Here is a 19081-nt window from a genome sequence, read left to right on the forward strand (position 1 = left end):
GCCCAGTGTTTTTATTTTAACACAAACAATGGGACACGTTCCCACCTTTGCCTGCAGAGCAGCTATTTTATAGATGTGACCAGCGAAAAGTGAGAGTTGTGAAGTCTCATGCTGTCTGGAAAGTTTGCCATAAATGTCCTATTTTTAGCACACTTTATTGCCTTTGTTTATTCTCTCTCTCCCCTTTCCCTCCCTTCCCCTCCTCTCGTGTGTGTGTGTGTGTGTGTGTGTGTGTGTGTGTGTGTGTATGCACACAGGCCACAGTCTGCATGAGGCAGACTTTGGGGAGTAAGTACCCTCCTTTCTTATGGACCCCATATGAAAGGATCAAACTCGAGTTATCAGGCTTGGTGACAAGCACGTTTACCCACTGAGCCATATCTGTGGCCCATAAACTTCCAAGAAGTCCTTGGAAGGCAAAGCAGAAGTTGCCTTATCATTTTTTCACAATTAAGGATCTCACTGCACCATGTGGGATTTCTCACTGAATCCTGGGAAGCAAGTAGGGCCATGAGTCTTTCAACCCAGATCTAAGTCCTTCACACTGGTTCTCGGGGCCCACCAGAATCTTTCCTGTTCCCCTGAGATGCCATGGGACTGGGTCACAACATCCTTACTCTCAATATCCAGATTTAAAGAGTTTTCTTTTGTTGGCTGCTGTCATTACTTGGACTAAAGAATATGGATGGTTTTCCCTTGGGAAAAATAACTTTTCATTTTCAAAACTAAGAGTCACCTTTCCATGTGGGTGACCCCGCACTACAAGTCTCTCATCTCGGGGCTGCTCACTGGTGCACACTTCCTGGAAGGCTTGCACTCTGCAGTGGCTGGGCCTGGGGAAGACCTTCCAAGACAATGAGGGTAGGGATGCTCTTGACTTCTGGGGGAATGGACCTATTCATTCCATATACATACACATGCAACAAACTACAGGCATCAGTCACAGTGTCACCACCTATTCTGTTCTTTCTCACCGCCTATTCTGTTCCCTCTCTCTCTCTCTCTCTCTCTCTCTCTCTCTCTCTCTCTCTCTCTTTCTTTTAAAGAATGTTCACCAAGGAACTATTTAAAGCTCATCGGAGTGGGCCAGATCATTGAGCAGGTAAATAATCTGTATGAAGCCTGATGGCCTGAATGTGATTCCAGTATCAACACAAACGGGAGAGAGAACCAAATCCATAAAGTTGTCCTCTAACCTTTCTATGCACGGTGGCTGTCATTCACACACAATACCAACAAACTCATTTTGTAAAGGATCATGAAACTTGTCGTGTTTCAAGGCCTCCAGCCTGCTTTGCTTCCTACCCGAGTCTCTCCAGGGCCCATGAATTACACAGTGTTCCACTCTGACAGCCAAGAACTACTTCTGCAATTCTTCCAGAAACCTTTCCAGGAGCTACCTATGCCGCTGGAAGCTCACGTAATCCCAGATGATTTAAACTTAGAAACAGCTAGTAAATAGACTTCTTCCTCCAACAGTCTGTGAGTCATTACCATGTTCCTGGTGAGCACCTTATCATTTTAATATGAGAAATGCTATTTTAAGCACAGTATCCTAGTGCTGAATCAAATCCGTACAGCTTATAAAGCATCATGAGCAATATCATAAAACTCAACAGGGGGAAAAAAGATCTCCTAAATGGGACCTGAAAATGAAGACACAGAACCGCTTACAGAGCTCTCATTCCGTGCAGCCTCGTAAGACAACATCCACTTGTTAAGAAAGGGTCCTAATGTGAAATATATTCCACAGGTTCATATGTTAGAACACTTGATCCCCAGCTGGGAACCACGCCTTAAGGTAGGACCTTATTGGAAGACTGGGGGTGGGGTGGGGGAGTGTTTGAGGATTCTGTCTACTCTCTACTTCCTGACTTCAGATGCAATGAGACCAGCCACTCCTGACGCCATTGGCTTTCCACCATGATGTACTATATTAAGCCAAAATAAACCCTTCCTCTTAAAAAGAAAGAAAGAAAGAAAGAAAGAAAGAAAGAAAGAAAGAAAGGGTCCTAGAGGGGGCCAGTGTACACACAGAAGATCCATGAGCTCCTCCAGAATGTCTTACTGAGCTAGACACTGTCCTATTGTTCCCACGCAGGGGCAGTGAGGGCAGGGATTCTAGAGCAGGCTCCTCCTAGGAATCCTTCGAACCCCCAAGGGAACAGGAACTTCCTTAGGGCTGAATGCATGGCAAAGCAAAGGATGAGGAGAGGGGTTGAAGGGATGTGTGGGGGTCCAGAACCACTCAGGATCAGAAGGGGGCTGTGGACCACTTTTATTTACTCTACCCCACCCCCACCCTCAAGAGTCACTGTAGAGAGACAGCAACAATGGGATTAGGAAGAGAATATTTACGGGTTGGTCTTGCTAAGAATGAAGAAAGCACTTCCTTCGGGGATGGGTGCAATTTTTTCCTTCATGTTCAACTCTGAGATTCTTCGAGGACGGGGGCCAGCAGGAACCTCAGGCTCCTCCTCCTCCTCCTCCTCTTCCTCTTCACCTACTTTAAACGGAACAATTTTACAGGGTGAAAGATTACACACGGGCTTGAATTGTCAACTTCACAGTGAAGTATGGTTTAAACTTTAACAACATCCGCTTCCACTGACCGGAACCTCTCTTTTCCTTCTGACTACGGGCTGCATGTGCAAGGGGGTGGCAACACCACTGTCTGGCGTGCTTGGCTATGAGACATGGGAAGGAGGCCTAATGTGGGCACAGATGTAGGTGAGATTCTCACTGCCACGTCCCAGCAGCTGGCTGTTTCCCCACCACCCCTTGCTCAGAGTTAGTCTGAACACCTGTGTGGACTTTGAGTCACAGGCATGCTCGCCTTCAGGCTTCGACATTCCATAGCCATCTTTCCAGCAAAAGCTATGCCTATGTGTCCACCTCCCTCCTCTGTCACCTGAAAATTTGAGTTCATCTCCCTGCCTGTGACTTTGGGGTAACCAGAGCTAACTGCTCCCCAAGACAATGGAGTCTACTACAGCCCTGGTGGCCTCGGCAGTGTGACAGCCCCCCCCCCCCGCCAAAATTACCAAACTGAGAGTCCTTCTCTGCCCCACATACCTGGTACATCACAGGGTGGGTAAGGGTCCTTATCCTCAGCCTCTTCCTGATAATCATCGATTGTAACCTAGGACGACAGAGAGGGAAGGCTGACTTGGTGTACTTCCGAGGGCCAATGCCCTCTAGAGAGCCACCCTGCCATTCAGCAGTGTGAGGGCTCTTATGCACACATGCATGTGTATGCGTACTCACATGCACACACATGCACATTCAAGCAGAGATGGTAGCTGGGGATTCTGATCCAGCTACAAGGCCCAAGAGCAGGTGGGAGACAGGCCACCACCTGGGTCACGATAAGTGGGCACTGTACATGGCTCTACCCTTTGGCCATCCCAGTGCAGGCACATACACTGTGGTAACCACATTTAGATCCCTGTCTCTCAAGAAGACTGTGAAATCCATAGAGGTAGTCTAGTGCTGATATGCAACTGTCACTCAGTATTCATCAATTCAATGAGCAAACACATCCCAGAAATATCCAGAGCTGTCAGAGGTAGGATGAAACTGGACGGTGCAGCCTTGAAGGCCCCTAAGACCACCTGGCCTCTATAGGCCTCTCTGGGAACAGACATCTGCTAACAACCCCTCTTTAACACCCACTAAGAAGACATCAACATAATCATAAGCATGGGTTATGTCTGACCACTTAGTTGCAACTCAAAGCAAAACAAGTAGTCCAACTGTTTGAATATCCACATCCTATGGTGAAATGTTGGTTAATCAGCTTCCTGTTTAACTCAGTCAGAATCCCTAGTGTCTACATGGTGGGCTCTATTTTTCACAGCAAAATATCACACTCAAGACCCCTTCATGGTATAAGTGGTACAGTGATGGAGACACCAACAGAATCACTTTGAAACAAAGAAAAGTTATTGTGGGAGAAATACCTTGTTGTCACTGTTGGCTATCTGGTTGACTTCTGGTTTGTTGTTCTTTTTGTTTTCTAGGCTTTCTTTTCTATAGATAAAAGAACATAAGAAACCAAATAACGATATTGCTAGTATTAAAGCACTAACCAGGATTCTGCATCGACAGTGATGGATGAAGGACCAAAATTCAACTGAAAACACCGATGACAATAATACAGTGCAACCCAAACTCAGGGTTTTCTGTTCATCTAATGCAATGGAGTCCTTACACAAATCACTTCATTATAATTCTCAGCCCAGAGCGGATAAGCCTTGACTGCATCATTTAATTTATAACATCAAAATTAACTACAGTGATTCTTCAAGCACAGGGATGTACTTAAATGTGTGACTTCCACTCCTTGTTCTGAGGATAAGAGCCAAGGACCTGACTATCCAAGAATCCCTTTTCTTTAGTTGGTACCACATGGTCACCCATTATCACCGCAAAGCAGCAAAAAGTGGCTTCAGCTCTTCGAAAGCCTGTCTGAGTCTCCAGCACCCCCTAGAAGTATGGCTGGGAACCCCTCGCACCTTTGCAAATGCCTCTGTGAAAATGAGATTACCTGGCAATTTTTTTCCTTTCCTTTTCTTCAGCTTCCTCTTTCTGAGCCGTGTTCAGACTTTCAGCATCAGCTAAATTGTCTACAGCAATGGCCAAGAAGACGTTCAGTAGGATATCTAATTTGGAAATCTTAAGGTACAACGTGTTTTAAGTGCAACTACCTATAGTTGATAACAGCAACGTCACGTTTCTCTACTCATGTAGGCTGGGAGTGGGTGAGTGTCCCTAGTGTGATACTCACTTGGTACAACTGGAGAACTCTGTAAAATCCTACTTATATAAAAAAAAAGTGAAAAGCATAGAAACCTATGTAGGGTCTCCTGACTAGCCACAGATATCCTTGCTCAGATACTGCTGTCCATTTTTGGAGCACATTGTGTTTTGTTTTCTTTGAAAACACACATTATAACATACACATTCAAGGGATTCCTTTGCAAACCAGATGCCTTCAAAGGCCACATGTGATCAAAATGATGATCTCATTGTACAATATAGTAGGAGGCTTTCTCCTCTAGCATGGCCTCCAGAGTCTGCAGTTAGTTCCTTTACGCTATGATACCTGCTATAAATGGTAAGCTAGATCCTGCCAGAGGAGGCTAGGCTATGTTCTGAGGGCCTCACTGTGGCTGAACATGGTTTTTTGTAAATGGCAACATATCAGGTGAATAAGCTTTTGTGTTTATTTGTTTTTTTTTTTTTAATATAACATTGCTTGTGATGTTTTCTAGAATTTTTAGAAAAAAAAATTTTTTTTAATAAGATTATCGAGTCAGAAGATGTGGTTACTTCCTTACTAACTGGAATTTGTGAACACTGAGAAGCCCAGGGGTCTGAGGGTAATCTGTGAAAAGGTTTTATGCTGTCTGGCTGTTTCCCTAAGCCTGATGCTCAGCCTACAGCTGGGCTGTGGGGCAGACAGGAGCAGTGGGCTCTGCCCCATGTGCCCTGTGTGTTACAAACTTCCAGATAGGCTGCTGAACACACACACCAACAAAAAGCTACCAAGGGCCTTATGGCAAGATCATTGTGAGGTGATGCCATGCCTTATTCTAGTCAGGTCTTTCAAAAGGATGGAGACCTGGGTGAGTTCCATTGCTACTTGGACAAAGCATCCATCCTGGGATGGAGACAGCATGGTAAGCATGGAGACTCCTCAGAGAGGTGTGGCAATGGTGGCTTGAGCAGGTGTCAGCATTGAGAACAGTGATATCAAACACGTCTCTCAATGGACCCCAGGAGGAAATAATCCCATCCCAGCCTTGCAATGACACTAAACTTGTGGGGAGTGGAGCGCAAATCTAGATCAATTTGCCACATGCATTCAGGGGCATGTCCTAGACATCCTACAAGGGGTGTCCGCGGGTTCATTTAGAAAGATCTACAGAGCAACCTGGGCAGGCCAGCCCTGCTGGACACTGGGGTATGGAAGGAAACATGATAAAATGGAGTACTGCCTCCAGCTGGAGACAGAAAACAGCAACTCTTTCGGGCTTTCATGTGGTGGCACACGCCACGAAGAGCTTCAACACGGAGCCAGAGAGGAGTGTTAGGGAACAGTGTGCAGGCACAAGCCTCGTGCACGGTGTGACACAGCCTGGCAGGAGGAGAACGGAAAAGGAAAACCATCTATTTAACAAATGTCTGCACTGTCCGAGCAGGAAACACACAAACAAGGAAAAGGAGACGCCTGACTGGGGACGCTATCGTCTGCTTGGTGGGGATTGCCCACTGGCGTTGCGGTGGACACTGGACTCTGCATAGAGGCAACAGACACGGACAAAATCTGAGGGGGATTCAGAGGTCGCTGAGCTCATCTCTGAGTAGGGAAAAAGGGCAAAGGCGCTCCCTGGAACTCAGAGATGTGGTAGACATGCTGCGGTAAGATTTTCTCAGAAATCTTGTAACATGAAACGCTGCCCTTAACGACAGCAGTGCAGACTGGCACTAGACTTTCCACACTCAAGAAAGCTTACTGAAGAGCTAAAGAAGACAGAGAGGATGAGCTGCCAGTCTGGACCCTAGGGAGTCATTGATAGTAGGACTTTTTGAATCAGAAGGGTGGAGAGCATGGGGTCTTCATGTCCCTACACAGGCTTAGCATGGAGGAGCGGAATAACTCAGGCACGACAACCAAACATCACAAGCCCCTGAAGAGGCTGGGGCACAAACTGGTCCAACAGCCAACTGCAGAAGTCCATGATGAGTCTCAGCAGGAAGAGGAATCAAGCAAATCAGAGAAAGCTTACCCAGCACAATACAGACAGGTGAGCATAGCAAGACTGGCACAAACGACCGAGGCTGCTCACTGCTCATGGGGTGACATGGATGCAGCCCCAACCTTCCAGTAATGACAAAACAAACACCATCAGGCTTCCCTGCTTGTCTTATATGGCAACATGATACTAAGCTCGTTATCTACTGGCACCAGTATAAGTCTGTTAACCCCAGGCATGACTCATAATATGGCTCCCATCTGTCATGTGGGGAAAAAAGGCAGCATGGAGCTAACAAGGGAAAGGCACATGTCTCCCTTAGCCCTACAGCTGCTACTGCTGTCACCATGACCACGAGGAGGTTCACAAAGAACAAGACAGTGATGGTGACTGCACAGTCCCGGTGGGTCTGAAGGATACAGTTGCCACAGATGAAAAGGATGATGAAGTAGATGCAGACAATCATTCCGGACGACGAGGGGCCCCCATAGGCCATGATGCCGTCATACATCACCGCGTTCCAGTCTTCACCTGTCAGGATCTGAGAAGGGGAGGGTAAGATCAGACAGCAGGCAGAGTCCTCAGACCACAGCTACTCTCCTCAGCCACTGCTAACTCCCGCCTCAGCCCAGATCACAGTGAAACTGGTCTCTCTGTATCCTGTGGAACCTTCAATGTTCTGCTTCATATTGCAAGGAAGAGTTGTCTCTTCTAGTCTTTACCCTCTCCCTAAGGCAGTGACTGATCCCGGCACTTGCCTGTCTGTACCTTTGTCTATGGATTAAAATACACATATATACCCCTTGAGCAAAAGGCCACTGGTATTGTCTCTAGTTTTTTAAAGGACAAAGTATACCATATTTCTACAACTGGCTTCTTTCCTCCCCGCCAACCCCTATTCCGTGCTATTCCTGGAGAACCTGATTGAGCAGGTTCTTCTCATTTGTTTTACTCAGTATGTAGTATCCCACATAGCCAACATACCAAAGGGACTGGGAATTTCATCCATGCATATTCAGAATCAAGGCATCCTGTCACATGTAAGCGTATAAACTATCTAAAGAGTAGATATAATCAGTTACAAATGAAATCTTCTCTATTGATGATACCCGGTAATCTAAATCCATTCTGAAATCCAACCACATAAATACAGACAGCAGTTTTTAAAAATGCTACCCCCATGGGAAAAGCATTTCTTTATCTTCTATTTAGACCAGAATCAAACAGCAAATGGGCAGATTAATTAGAAAAGTGGCCCTTGACTTCATTCCTGATAAAACTACAATGAGAAGCCATTTCACCCGTCAGGCTGGCAGCCATCATGAAGCACAAACACCGACCTAAACAAAGGGAAGGAGGTCCGGGGGTCCCCACACTGCTGCCTGAGAGTAAACAAAACCCACTAGAAGCAGAGCATTGTCAAGGGTACCAAAGGAGAGCCAGCCCTTTCACCCAGCAGATCCACGAGGAAGATACATCCTACGCATCCATCCGATCTCTCACACGTGCTTAGCGTGTCCTGCGTGTCCAGTTCCGCCCACTGGAGCACTGTGCATACGGGCAAGGGCAGGATACAGATCAACGCTCACGAGTGAAGGAATGGTCACAGAACAATAGTGACCCACACGGGAGTCTGTGGTGCGTTTGGAAGGAGAGTGTAATCTTCTGTGGATCAAGTAGGGAACCCATTTCTTAACGATGGAAACAAACTAAAACACGATGCCAGACGGTATATGGAGGAGGCCGCCCTCTGTGCAAAACCACCATGGGTAGGTGGGTAAAATGACTCTCGTCCACCAGCATACCTGTCTGAGATTACTCAGGAAACGGGGCAGTAGTGCTTACCACACAGAAGAAAGGATTAGTGGGTAGGGGTGGGAGGATTGCCAGTTTGTATAACACCTAAATTTTGTGTAATATAAATGCATTACAAGAAAAGGGACAGAAGGAAAGGAAGGAAGGAAGGAAGGAAGGAGGAAAGAAAGAAAGAAAGAAAGAAAGAAAGAAAGAAAGAAAGAAAGAAAGAAAGAAAGAAAGGAAGAGTAGCTAACCAGAAGTCACAATTTAAAATAAGACCAGAGCAGAGGCTATCATGGGTTTCAAACCTCAGGGTGTGACTTCACATGGGGTCGTTTAACTGACTGTGAGGGGATAAAAATCCTGGCAAAAGTGAAAGATTTCTGAACATACAAGCAAGCAAAAGTAAATTCAAAATCAAGCCTTCAGTGAGCCTGAGCTGTTCTGGCAGCACTCATCCAGGCTGTGCTTCACAGTGTCCCTGCAGCCTTACACACCAATTCTCCACACGCCCACTTAGCACTGTGCGTGCTCTCATACCGGGCAACGCCAGCAAAGCCTGCCTGAACGCCCTTGGCTTGGATTGCAGGCCGCTGTATGCTGTGGACAGCAGTGTCTTCACTGCGGACACTAAGTTGTCTTCTCTTGTAGGAACACATGGGCTTAATTTCATAAAACAAACACTTGCATTGTTTTCCTATCATAGTTCCTCAGCATGTAGCTTTCACATTAGTGTATCTTTGGATTGGGTTGTGTTTGGATAAACTTGTTAAATAAGTTACAGTTTGGGATTAGGGCAGGATTTTCAATAATTTCTGAAGGTCTTTAGGCATACTTCTGCCTTTTTGCACATAATTTATGTAAAGTGGCATTCTAGGAATGGTGATTATAAATTCAAAATAACTTGAAAAGTGACAATGCTCTACAGCTTTTAGTATTCAGCCAAGATTTAATTATTTCAGCGTGTGCTCTGACACAGGTTCTCTCACTGAACCTGGCTGGAGCTCAGTGATTTGGTTAGGTTGCTGGCTAATGAGCTCCAAGGATCCTTGGGTCTCTGCTATCCTCCCCACACTGGGATTACTGAAATGAACTGCCACGCCCAGCTGCTTATGTGGGTGCTGAGGATCTCCCCATATGTGGCAGGGACTTACCAACACTCCCCAGCCCCAAGACTTAACTCTGTTTATTGTATGGGTCAGTATGCAAACTAGCATTTGTCTTTAATACATGGTGAACTGTATGTCTATCAAAGATATGTTCTTTAAATTTTTACGATTTATTTTTATTTTTAATTCTGTGTGAGAGAGAGAGGGAGAGAAAGAGAGAGATAGCGTTTAGGCACGAAGATTTTTAAAATCTTCAGGATTCATTATCAGCAAATATTTGATTTGTATACACACACATAAATGCATTCACACACTAATATTCATCAGATTATAAAAAACTTCTTGGTGAACAGTGGTTGCAAGCAGCAAAATATTTAGGAAGCCCTGGCCTCTAGCAGTAATTCTGTGCATCTCAAATGACCATGTATGAAGCCTTCCAGATCATTCTCTCTAGACTCCATGTTCCTTCAGAAAGGGGTTAGTGACTTATCAAAGTCGGAGAAGAGAGAACAGGAAAAGCTACTTGGATAACCTATCCATTTCTTTCCCTTCCTGTGATGCTCCCTCTCTCTGCAGGGACGGGATGCTTGGATGTTTGCTGATCACATGGAGAAAGTGGGGGAACTGGATGCCACTGTGAACTAGTCTGTCAGGTTCTGTCTAAGGCAGGGGCCAGCTGAAAGCATGGGAGGAGGGCTCAGTGCAGCCCGGCTCTCAGGTGGCATTGTGTGGTGGTCCTTCCAGTGGCAGGACCCCTTTGAGACACTGTCAGAGAGCCCACAGCACAATAAACTTCAGAGCCTGTGCCTCACTCAAGCAAAGGGCAGTACAGCCCCACCACCCAGCCTCCTCTGGCTACCCATCAAGATATCCCAGCTGCAGCTTCCAAATTCACTCCTTGCCTTCACTCTATTATAACCAGGATTGCAAACATGCCTTGTGATTTTAAAGAGAAGCAAACGAACAAACTAGTGAATAACAAGAAGGGTTTTGAGTCTATTCCACGGAGCTCTCACAAAATCAAACAAAAGGTATTTTGGTTCGTCATTTTCTCATATCACATATGTAGCTGGAAGATATTGTAATTATATTACAATGCACAAAATTTGCCAGATGACCATGGGGCTGAAATGACTGATAAAATGGAATCCAAGTGTCCTGTTGAGCTGTGGGCAGACACAAGAAGGCAAGGGCTCTGACTGCCTGGTTTCCACTCACACTTGCTTTTAGGGTGGGGGAAGGCGGGAACCCACCTGGAACACGGTCAGGAGTGCTTGTGGAAAGTTGTCAAAGGTGCTTCGCTTGGTTTGGGTTTCATCAAAATTAAACTTCCCACCAAACAGCTGCATCCCCAGCAGGGAGAAGATGATGATGAAGAGGAAAAGCAGCAACAGCAGCGAAGCAATGGACTTCATGGAGTTTAACAGGGATGCCACCAAGTTGCTCAGGGAAGTCCAGTGCCTAAAAGTCAAGGGGAGCCGGTAAGAGTCCCTGAGGGAGGAGGAGAGCATCCCCTGATCATGGAACCACTGAGCAAACATCAGCACGATGCCCACATCATTACCTGGTCACTTTAAAGATCCTCAGGAGGCGTACACACCGGAACACAGAGACCCCGAGGGGAGACATGAGCTCCAGCTCCACCAGGATGGTTTCGGTGATTCCCCCACACACCACAAAGCAATCAAAGCGGTTGAAGAGGGAGACAAAGTATGCCTGGAGGCCCAGGCTGTACATCTTCACCAGCATCTCACAGGTGAACAGGGCCAACAGGACTTTGTTCGCAATATCTGGGAAGACAAAGGGCAGGCATGCTTCCAGCCTCCTTCTGGCTCTTCATCTCTCCCGCCACCTCCCTTCCATCACTGCCCACTGGAGACGCTCCTCCCAAGGCCACATCCCAGTCCCACTGCCGCACTAGCCACAGGGATCATCCTGACTGTTCTTGGTCACTCCCCAGGTGTGAGTCTGTAGCAGTTCCTTGGTTTCTCTGAGATTCAGTTTCACTGACTATAAAATGGTAGGGACATTTATCACATGGATCTCTCAACCCTCTCAACACTGGGTTCTTAAGATTGTACATTAAGGGCTGGAGAGATGGCTCAGTGGTCAAGAGCACTGGCTGCTCTTCCAGAGGTCCTGAGTTCAATTCCCAGCAACCACATGGTGGCTCACAACCATCTATAATTATATCTGGTGCCCTCTTCTGGCCTACAGGTGTACATGCAGGCAGAACACTGTATAAGATAATAAATAAATAAATCTTAAAAAAAAAGAAAAAGAAAAGACCTAATTCACCATGTTCTGGTCCCATAAAACTTAGTTTAAAAAAAAAAAAGATTGTGCATTAAGATCATACACTTCCATACACAAAGAGAAAATACATACATACAAACAAGTGCCATTGATGTGTGACCACTTGTGGTACCCAACTGTCAGTTCTTAGTTTTTATTTGTTTATGTTCTCTCTGTGTATGGGGAAGTGTGTATGTGTGGTTTATGAACACATGTATGTAGAGATGACCATTTCCCCTGGCCAAATGAAGATGTCTCTGCCTTATTCCCTTGAGGCATGTCCTCTCACTAAACCCAACCTAGTCCCAGAGACCCTCATGTCTCTCTCTGTGTACCTCATGGAGCTGGTATTTCAGATATACATTGCCACACCTAGCTTTTCGCATGGGTGATCTGGGGGTCTGAAGTCAGTTCTTCACGCTTAGATAGCAGGCACTTGACCTACTAAGCCATTTCCAAAGTCCCAAAGCCATTTTTTAGTAGCAAACAACAACAACAAACCCAATGGCACATAGGCTGAGAGTAGCAGAAGCAAATATATAGGAAGACAGCTCAAGAGTTCAAAACTATCCTGTCTGGAATGGGCTCTTTTGGAGATGATCTTCACATACCCCAATTCCAGACATTCAAAGTAGAAGGATCAAAATCATTCAACAAAAACACTGAAGTGGGAATAACTCTTCCAATGTGGCAGGGAGAGGGGCCTATCAACTCCAAAATTCCTGGGTCCTGGGTTATGTCAAGGTTGGGCCTAAGCTAGCTGACAATGCTGCTCCAGGGCCTACCTGCGTCTGAATGGTTCTGCTTCCTTCTGAGTTAGTCCTAACCAGGATGTCTTACAACCCCATTACACCACAGTTGGATGATACAGGCCAGTGATTAGCTGCAAGGGTCTCAAAATCAGAACAGAAGAAGAACACTTTGCAGCCATACCTTGGATCTGTGTCAGCCAGTCTGGCTGGTTGTAGTGCTCAGAGGAAATAGTCAGGGTGTTGAGAAACACCAGGACGATCACCAGCCAGTAAAACGAGACAGACTTCACGGCAGCCCGGCACCTCCTGCGACTGAACCGGTTCCATCGACGCCAGCGGCGGCTGAAAAACAAGCAGTCGTTGCTCCCTAGGCCAGGGGCAAGTACAGTATCCAGAGGCCCGTGAACTTCGCTGAGTGATAAACATTCAGACTACGTGGTTTAGGAAAGAAAGACACGGACCACCAGCACAGAAGTGAACAGAACCCACGATGCAAATTGATAGACTTAACATACAGCTCTAAAAAGTATAACCGTGAATGAATCGTGCTATCACTTTCCCTCTGGTGGCTATAAATAACTCCAGGATCTGACATATGCAGCCTGCAAGTGGGTGACAGAATCTAGACATCCACAGACTCACGAGCAGATTCAAGGCTGCATGGGCACACACACGAAGCTCATGTGGGCTCCATGTGGCATGTGATCTGTTGAGGGCAGTGGGACAGAACCCCTCAGCCTGCTGCATGCATCTTATGTAGGGTCTTCGTCGTTATACAGAAGTCACTAAGCAGCAGAGCAACCCAAGCCCATAGCTCTCTTCAGGAAAGCTTTTGATCCTTTCTCACATCCCTGGTGTTCCTCTGGTGCCTCGTGGGTGTGGAAGCTGAGTGGGACATGTGTCTTCATGCTGAGTCATCAGGTGCCCTTCCTAACAAGCGATGCTCAAAATACACCTTTAGGAGAACATCCAATATTGAATCGTGTTTTCATAAAAATAAAATGAGCAGAACCAAACAGACACGTGACATGTCCCCACCCACCTTCCGTCTCTGTTTGTAATTAAGGAAAGACATTTCTCCCTCTGCCCGTCTCCTTTTGGAAAACACTCCCTATCTCCTTGCCACAAGCGGACAGCTAGGCACCACAGACTGCTCTTCAGTAACTGGGGACCCAGGGAAGACCAGCCAGGCTGCAAAGTCCCCTCTCTTCTGGCTGTGCTGCCCCAGTGTCCGGGAAGAGGGCACTTCCTCTAGAGGTGTGACGAAGGAGGAAACTCTGGGCTGCCCCAGTGTGACCCCGCTGACTCGGCTATGTTGCTATGCTAAACACATGAGACCTGGAAGCCAGCGAAGGAGGAGGCAATGTGGCGGCTTCACACAGACCTGGCTGCAGCAAGTTGTGCTTTGTAGTTATTCTGCTCTACAGTTTCCAGTGGAACAAATGGCACCTAGGAACATGACAAGCAGCACAGACAACTCTTAATGCCTCAAAGCTGAGTTTCCTGGGACCCATGATCCCACACGCCTAAGTAAGGTGGTCCCAAAAAGTCTATCTTGTACAGTAGTAACAAGGTACAAGTGACTTCAACATCCAGGAGACCTCTGTGCCGTATCCTCTGGAAACACGCAGCACCACCAGCCTGGCTGTCCTGGGCTTGATTGTGTGTGGGTGTCAGGAAGCCCGCATCCTGAACACTGTAGGTGTCTGGTGCTGGTAAATGGAGATACATAAGGGACCGTTCCAGGACTGTTGGCCTGGATAGGCATGAAGCGTTCTGGGGAAACATCAACTGCAAGTTCATACCATGCCCAGCCCCAGATTTTAGAGAAGGGAGCTTAAATGATCCTTGGAGGAGACAGAGAAGGCCTCTCTACAAAGCAAGATCTGGGCTGGACTGCAATGACTAAGAGCTTTGCCAAGGCAGGTGGAAGTCTCCCTAGACTACAGGAAACTTCAGGCCAAAGACCCTGGAGGCAAAGGCACCAAGACAAGACACCTATGAAGACAGAATAGCTCGATATGGCTACAGAGTGGGGGAGGATTTCAGGAGGATGAGAGGCAGGTACCAAGTTAGGAAGCATTTCTATAGTCTCTTGTAATAGAGACGACTCTTTCATTTTACTCAAAGTTGGGTTGAGATATAATTCGACATGCAGCAAGTTTATTATTTTTAAGTTTATGGTTGGACAGAATATAGAACTTTGTCAGTCCTATGAGCTTGCTCATGGCCCCATCCCCAGCTCAATACAACTGGTCTGCCTTCTACGCCCATTGCTCTGTGTCAGCTACAGGGCCGTAATGCCAGAATCATGATGTGAACTCTTTGGAGGCCTCTTGTTGTTGTTCTTGTCCCAAATGCTTTTGAGGTCCATCAGTATTGCTACATTGTTGGCAACTGAAAAACACTATTGTGTGTGTACACTGTGTGTGGGTGTTGTGTGGTGGGTGCACATGCTGTGCCATGTGTGGTGATCAGGAGACAACTTTGTTGAGTTGGTTCTCCTCCACCTTTCTGCGTGTTCTAGGGACAGAACTCTCGCTTACACAGTCACCTGACTTACACAGCAAGTATCTTTTTTTTTTTTTAACTAAGCCCTCTCAGTAGTTTTTTTTTCCTTCTTCTTCTTCCTGTCACTGAAAAGTATGGATAAGTCACACCTGATCTGTTCATTTTGCCATCAAATGGGCAGTTGGGTTATTTCTAGTTTAAAGTAATTATGAATAAACCCACTATAAACATATATAACTTTTATATATATGTATCTTTCTCTTACATAAATACCTTAGAATTGGAATTGCTAGGTCATATCATTAACGTAACTTTGTAAGAAACTATTAAGTGCTTTTTTGAAATAATCTTGTCATTTAACATGCCCGCCAGCACTGCACAAAAATACCCATCAACCTCCTCGTCAGAAGCTGCCATCAACAGATATTTGAATCTGATCAACTTATATCAATATGTAGTGATATCAAATTATAGTTTTAACTTGCATTTTCCTAATAAACTGTGTTCATTTCATGTGCACATACATGTATGTATGTCTATTTTTCATGCACTTCTCCTCTTTGTGACCGGCCCACCAGAACCTTCTCTCTACTTTCATAGGGTTGTTTTAGCATTGATACTGTCTTTAGATATTATTCTTTCTATATTAGATACTAGTCTTTTTATTAAAAAAGTTTGCAAAGATGTTTATCAAGTCTGTGGCTTATTGTTTTTATAATAAAATAAAGTTAGGAGCTTTAATTCTTATGGAGATCAAGTTATCAATTTTTTTCCAATACACATAATGTACTGGACAATGAACTTGAAGAAATCAGTGTCTAACCCATGGTTACTATGCCTTTTCTTCTCGAGTTTCTATAGGTTTTATTATTTCTATAGGTTTTATGACTGCATGCAACAGGAAAATGTCTTTAACTGAAAAAGAACACATAAGAAAAGTACACCAAATGCAGGCATGTGGTTCAATGAGACTCTTAAAATGAGCATGTAATCTGCATCCAGGTCAAGAAACAGAACTCTACTCAGACTCTTAGATGGCCTCTTGCACCTTCTTTTATGAAAGGTCTTTCTGAGAGGTGACTGGAGTGTTGAAGAGGCAGAATGTTGTTCATGTGTCACAGTGCACTGTTGGCTTAAGTGCTGATGTTCCTGTTCTGCTTCCCCAAGGCAGGACTGTAATACTTAAAAGCCTGACTGAAATTTGGGAATCCACGTTTAAACTCAAGTCTTGACCAATTTATGTAGAAGTTAGATGTTGGGGGTTGGTCTGATGCTTGTATTTGACGTTAATTACTGGCCCTCAAGATCTGGTTACTTTCTGGATACACCTATCCTTGTTGTGTAGACCTGCCTTAGACATTCTTCCTGATCAGTTGGTTAAAAGGCCTAAAACCTGGACAAGACACAATGGGGTAGGCCTGGCTAAGGTTTCTGGGCTTTGGGTTCAAGAGAATCATGGGAGACAGACAAATAGAAAGAAAGGAGAAAGGAGGACTCCATGATGGGTTATTGTGAAGAAGAAACCATGTAGGCTGGGAGGAAGGACTCCAAGGATGGTGCAGAAGGAGAAAAACACCAAATATAAGCAAGTATTCATAAGATTAGGGATGGAAGGGAGCTCGGATAAGGATGGTTAAGACAGATGGCATTGGACGGAGGCTAGGAGGTGGATGGGGAGGTTATTGAGACAGCGTAGGTAGAAATATCTGCCCAGCCCAAAGTAAATAGACAATTATAAAATCTAACAGGTGTCTGTGCCTTATTATTTGTGATAACAGGTTAAATAATACCATTGCAATAATTATAGGGCTAATAATAGATAATATATAGCCAACACCTTTTAATTTGCTACAACAGTTAGAACTCAAAATATAACATAAAAGAAAACCAATTCAAGTTCTCAAGGGGGGTTGGGGAGAAAAAGAAGAGACAAACTGACCTGAGTTTGGATTTCGAGATGGCTTGGCTGAAAAGGAAGAAAACAGTGTTAAGACTCCCATTTGGAAGGCCTGAGTACATGCTCCATCACTGAAGCAGAGATGGCTCAAGCCATGCACAGAAGCCAGAACTCTGGTCCCCCGTGGCTACAGCCGGCCAGCTCAGTTAAGGGCAGAGCAGATGTCAAAGTGCTAAGAGTGGGCCAGGAGGTGGGCAGGGCACCCTTGAGGGCTCAGGCAAGCGAGAACTCTGATTTCTAGGATGGCTCTGGAAACAGCATAGATATAGGGCCATCCTTCCTCTCCCTCCAGTGAAAGCCAGCAGGACCTCTGTGGCCTGCAACCCTCATGTCAACAGTAGCAACTGCCACTCCTGCTAGAATGGGACCCTGGCTCCCCTGGTCACTGAATGGGTGAGGATGGAGGCGCAGCATGCCTTGCGAAACCCAGTGTTCTCGTCTGTAAAGTGGGGACAGCAAATCCATCCCCAGCCCACCTCATGTCAAAGAGAGGGCAGAGCAGGAGAACAGAGCAAAACCACTCCATGAGCCACTGAAGTATTACACAGTAGCGTGTCATTTTTATGAAACTCTGCCCCAAATGAGGCTGAGCTCTCCTAAAAATGACACCTGCACTTTACAGGAATAAGACAGAAAGGATTCAAGCAGGAAGCAAACAGATCAAAACAGCACAGGGCTCCCCAAAGCAGGCAGTTCTTAGCACATTCTGCATTGCTGCCCCCAACCCTGTTACTGCAGCCCAGTCATCTAGAGAAAAGCCTGGGAGCTGGGAGGGTGTCCCACATGGTTAGAAAAGGGCGGTGCACACACAGCTCTAGAATAAGGAGCCATGAGCAGAGAGGGCAGGGCCTCCAGATCCCGCTGCTGGGAATGAGGTAGGAAGATCCCATGGGTGAAGGAAAATTTAAGTATGTGGCACATTCTGGTCAGCAGTTCTGCCATTCAAGCCCTTCTTTCAAAGCGCAGATACCAAACCCAGCTGGAAGGAGAATTCAGCCTTTACCCCCACCGCCGACACCCAGAGGGCCCAGTCTTGGCCGCGCCTCTTCTTTTCCACCAGCACCTAATGAACACAGCAGGTGTCTGGGTTAAGTAGCACACTTCTGGGCTCTGCCTTAGTAGGACAACTTCATAGGCAGAGGCATGTAAGACGCTGGGGGTACCCTAACAGGCCTGGTACAGGAGGAGGGGTACCAAATGGATGGAGGCAGCCTGTTAGAGCCCAGCTGATCTCCGACCAGAGCCCTAGGACTCCGCTGCCCTCTGGGTGCATCTTCTCGGCACCAGCATCTCTAAAATGACAGGTTGGGTAAAGAGGGCAAGCAGCCTCCACACTCACCAGAGACTTCCACAGCATCCCTGGGTCTCGCCTTCACCACTTACATTCTCTGTGTTCACAGATTCAGTCTCACTGGTGGGCATGCTAGCTGTAGGGAGAAGAAAAGGCTTTAGACAGCAGGCTGTGGCATGAACTGCCAGGGGTTGGGCCAGATGCAGACTCTCAGGAACCAGGAAGGAGAGCAAAGAGGCCTACCAGCAGCACAAGGCTGAGCAGCCAGGCCCCTTTATTCCATGTGGGCCCTTGCTTCCAGTAGCTGCAGGGAAAGCCAACATCACCTTCAGGTGACAATTCTGGTGGCCCAGATGCTTTGCAGGAAGTGAAGCTAGGGTGCCACACTGAATAGAGGCACCAGGCCTGGCACAGTTTTATTCTCCCCATCTCAGTAGTACAGAGAAGGTACATAAACACCTCAGGATGGCACTGTTTCTACCACACACTCCTGTGCATCAGGGCTTAGGTCACAGCTCACATAAAAGTCTTTACAGCACATCAAAGATAAGCTATTGCAGTCGGAGAAGGCAATGCATGAAGACGTCATACACAAAGTCCTCTCCACA

General features: G+C 46.2%; 1 protein-coding gene across 14 annotated transcripts in view; it reads right to left on the minus strand.

The window, feature by feature from the left end:
• The window catches only part of Cacna1d (calcium voltage-gated channel subunit alpha1 D), a 301017-nt gene that overhangs the window by 70911 nt on the left and 211025 nt on the right, over positions 1–19081 (minus strand). For 7 of the 14 annotated variants that reach the window (XM_060390779.1, XM_060390778.1, XM_060390776.1 and 4 more), the window contains 11 exons: positions 18522–18609; positions 18186–18245; positions 17165–17191; positions 12896–13056; positions 11232–11457; positions 10921–11128; positions 7182–7302; positions 4550–4664; positions 3963–4032; positions 3076–3142; positions 2359–2506 (listed from right to left, as the gene is read on the minus strand). In XM_060390779.1, the coding sequence (XP_060246762.1) occupies positions 2359–2506; positions 3076–3142; positions 3963–4032; positions 4550–4664; positions 7182–7302; positions 10921–11128; positions 11232–11457; positions 12896–13056; positions 17165–17191; positions 18186–18245; positions 18522–18609 (1291 nt within the window). The remainder of the gene's footprint in view (positions 1–2358; positions 2507–3075; positions 3143–3962; positions 4033–4549; positions 4665–7181; positions 7303–10920; positions 11129–11231; positions 11458–12895; positions 13057–17164; positions 17192–18185; positions 18246–18521; positions 18610–19081) is intronic. The other 7 variants (XM_060390786.1, XM_060390787.1, XM_060390782.1 and 4 more) reach the window with 1 other exon arrangement.

Source organism: Meriones unguiculatus, chromosome 9, assembly GCF_030254825.1.
Source record: "Meriones unguiculatus strain TT.TT164.6M chromosome 9, Bangor_MerUng_6.1, whole genome shotgun sequence".
Classification (NCBI taxonomy): Eukaryota; Metazoa; Chordata; class Mammalia; order Rodentia; family Muridae; genus Meriones; species Meriones unguiculatus.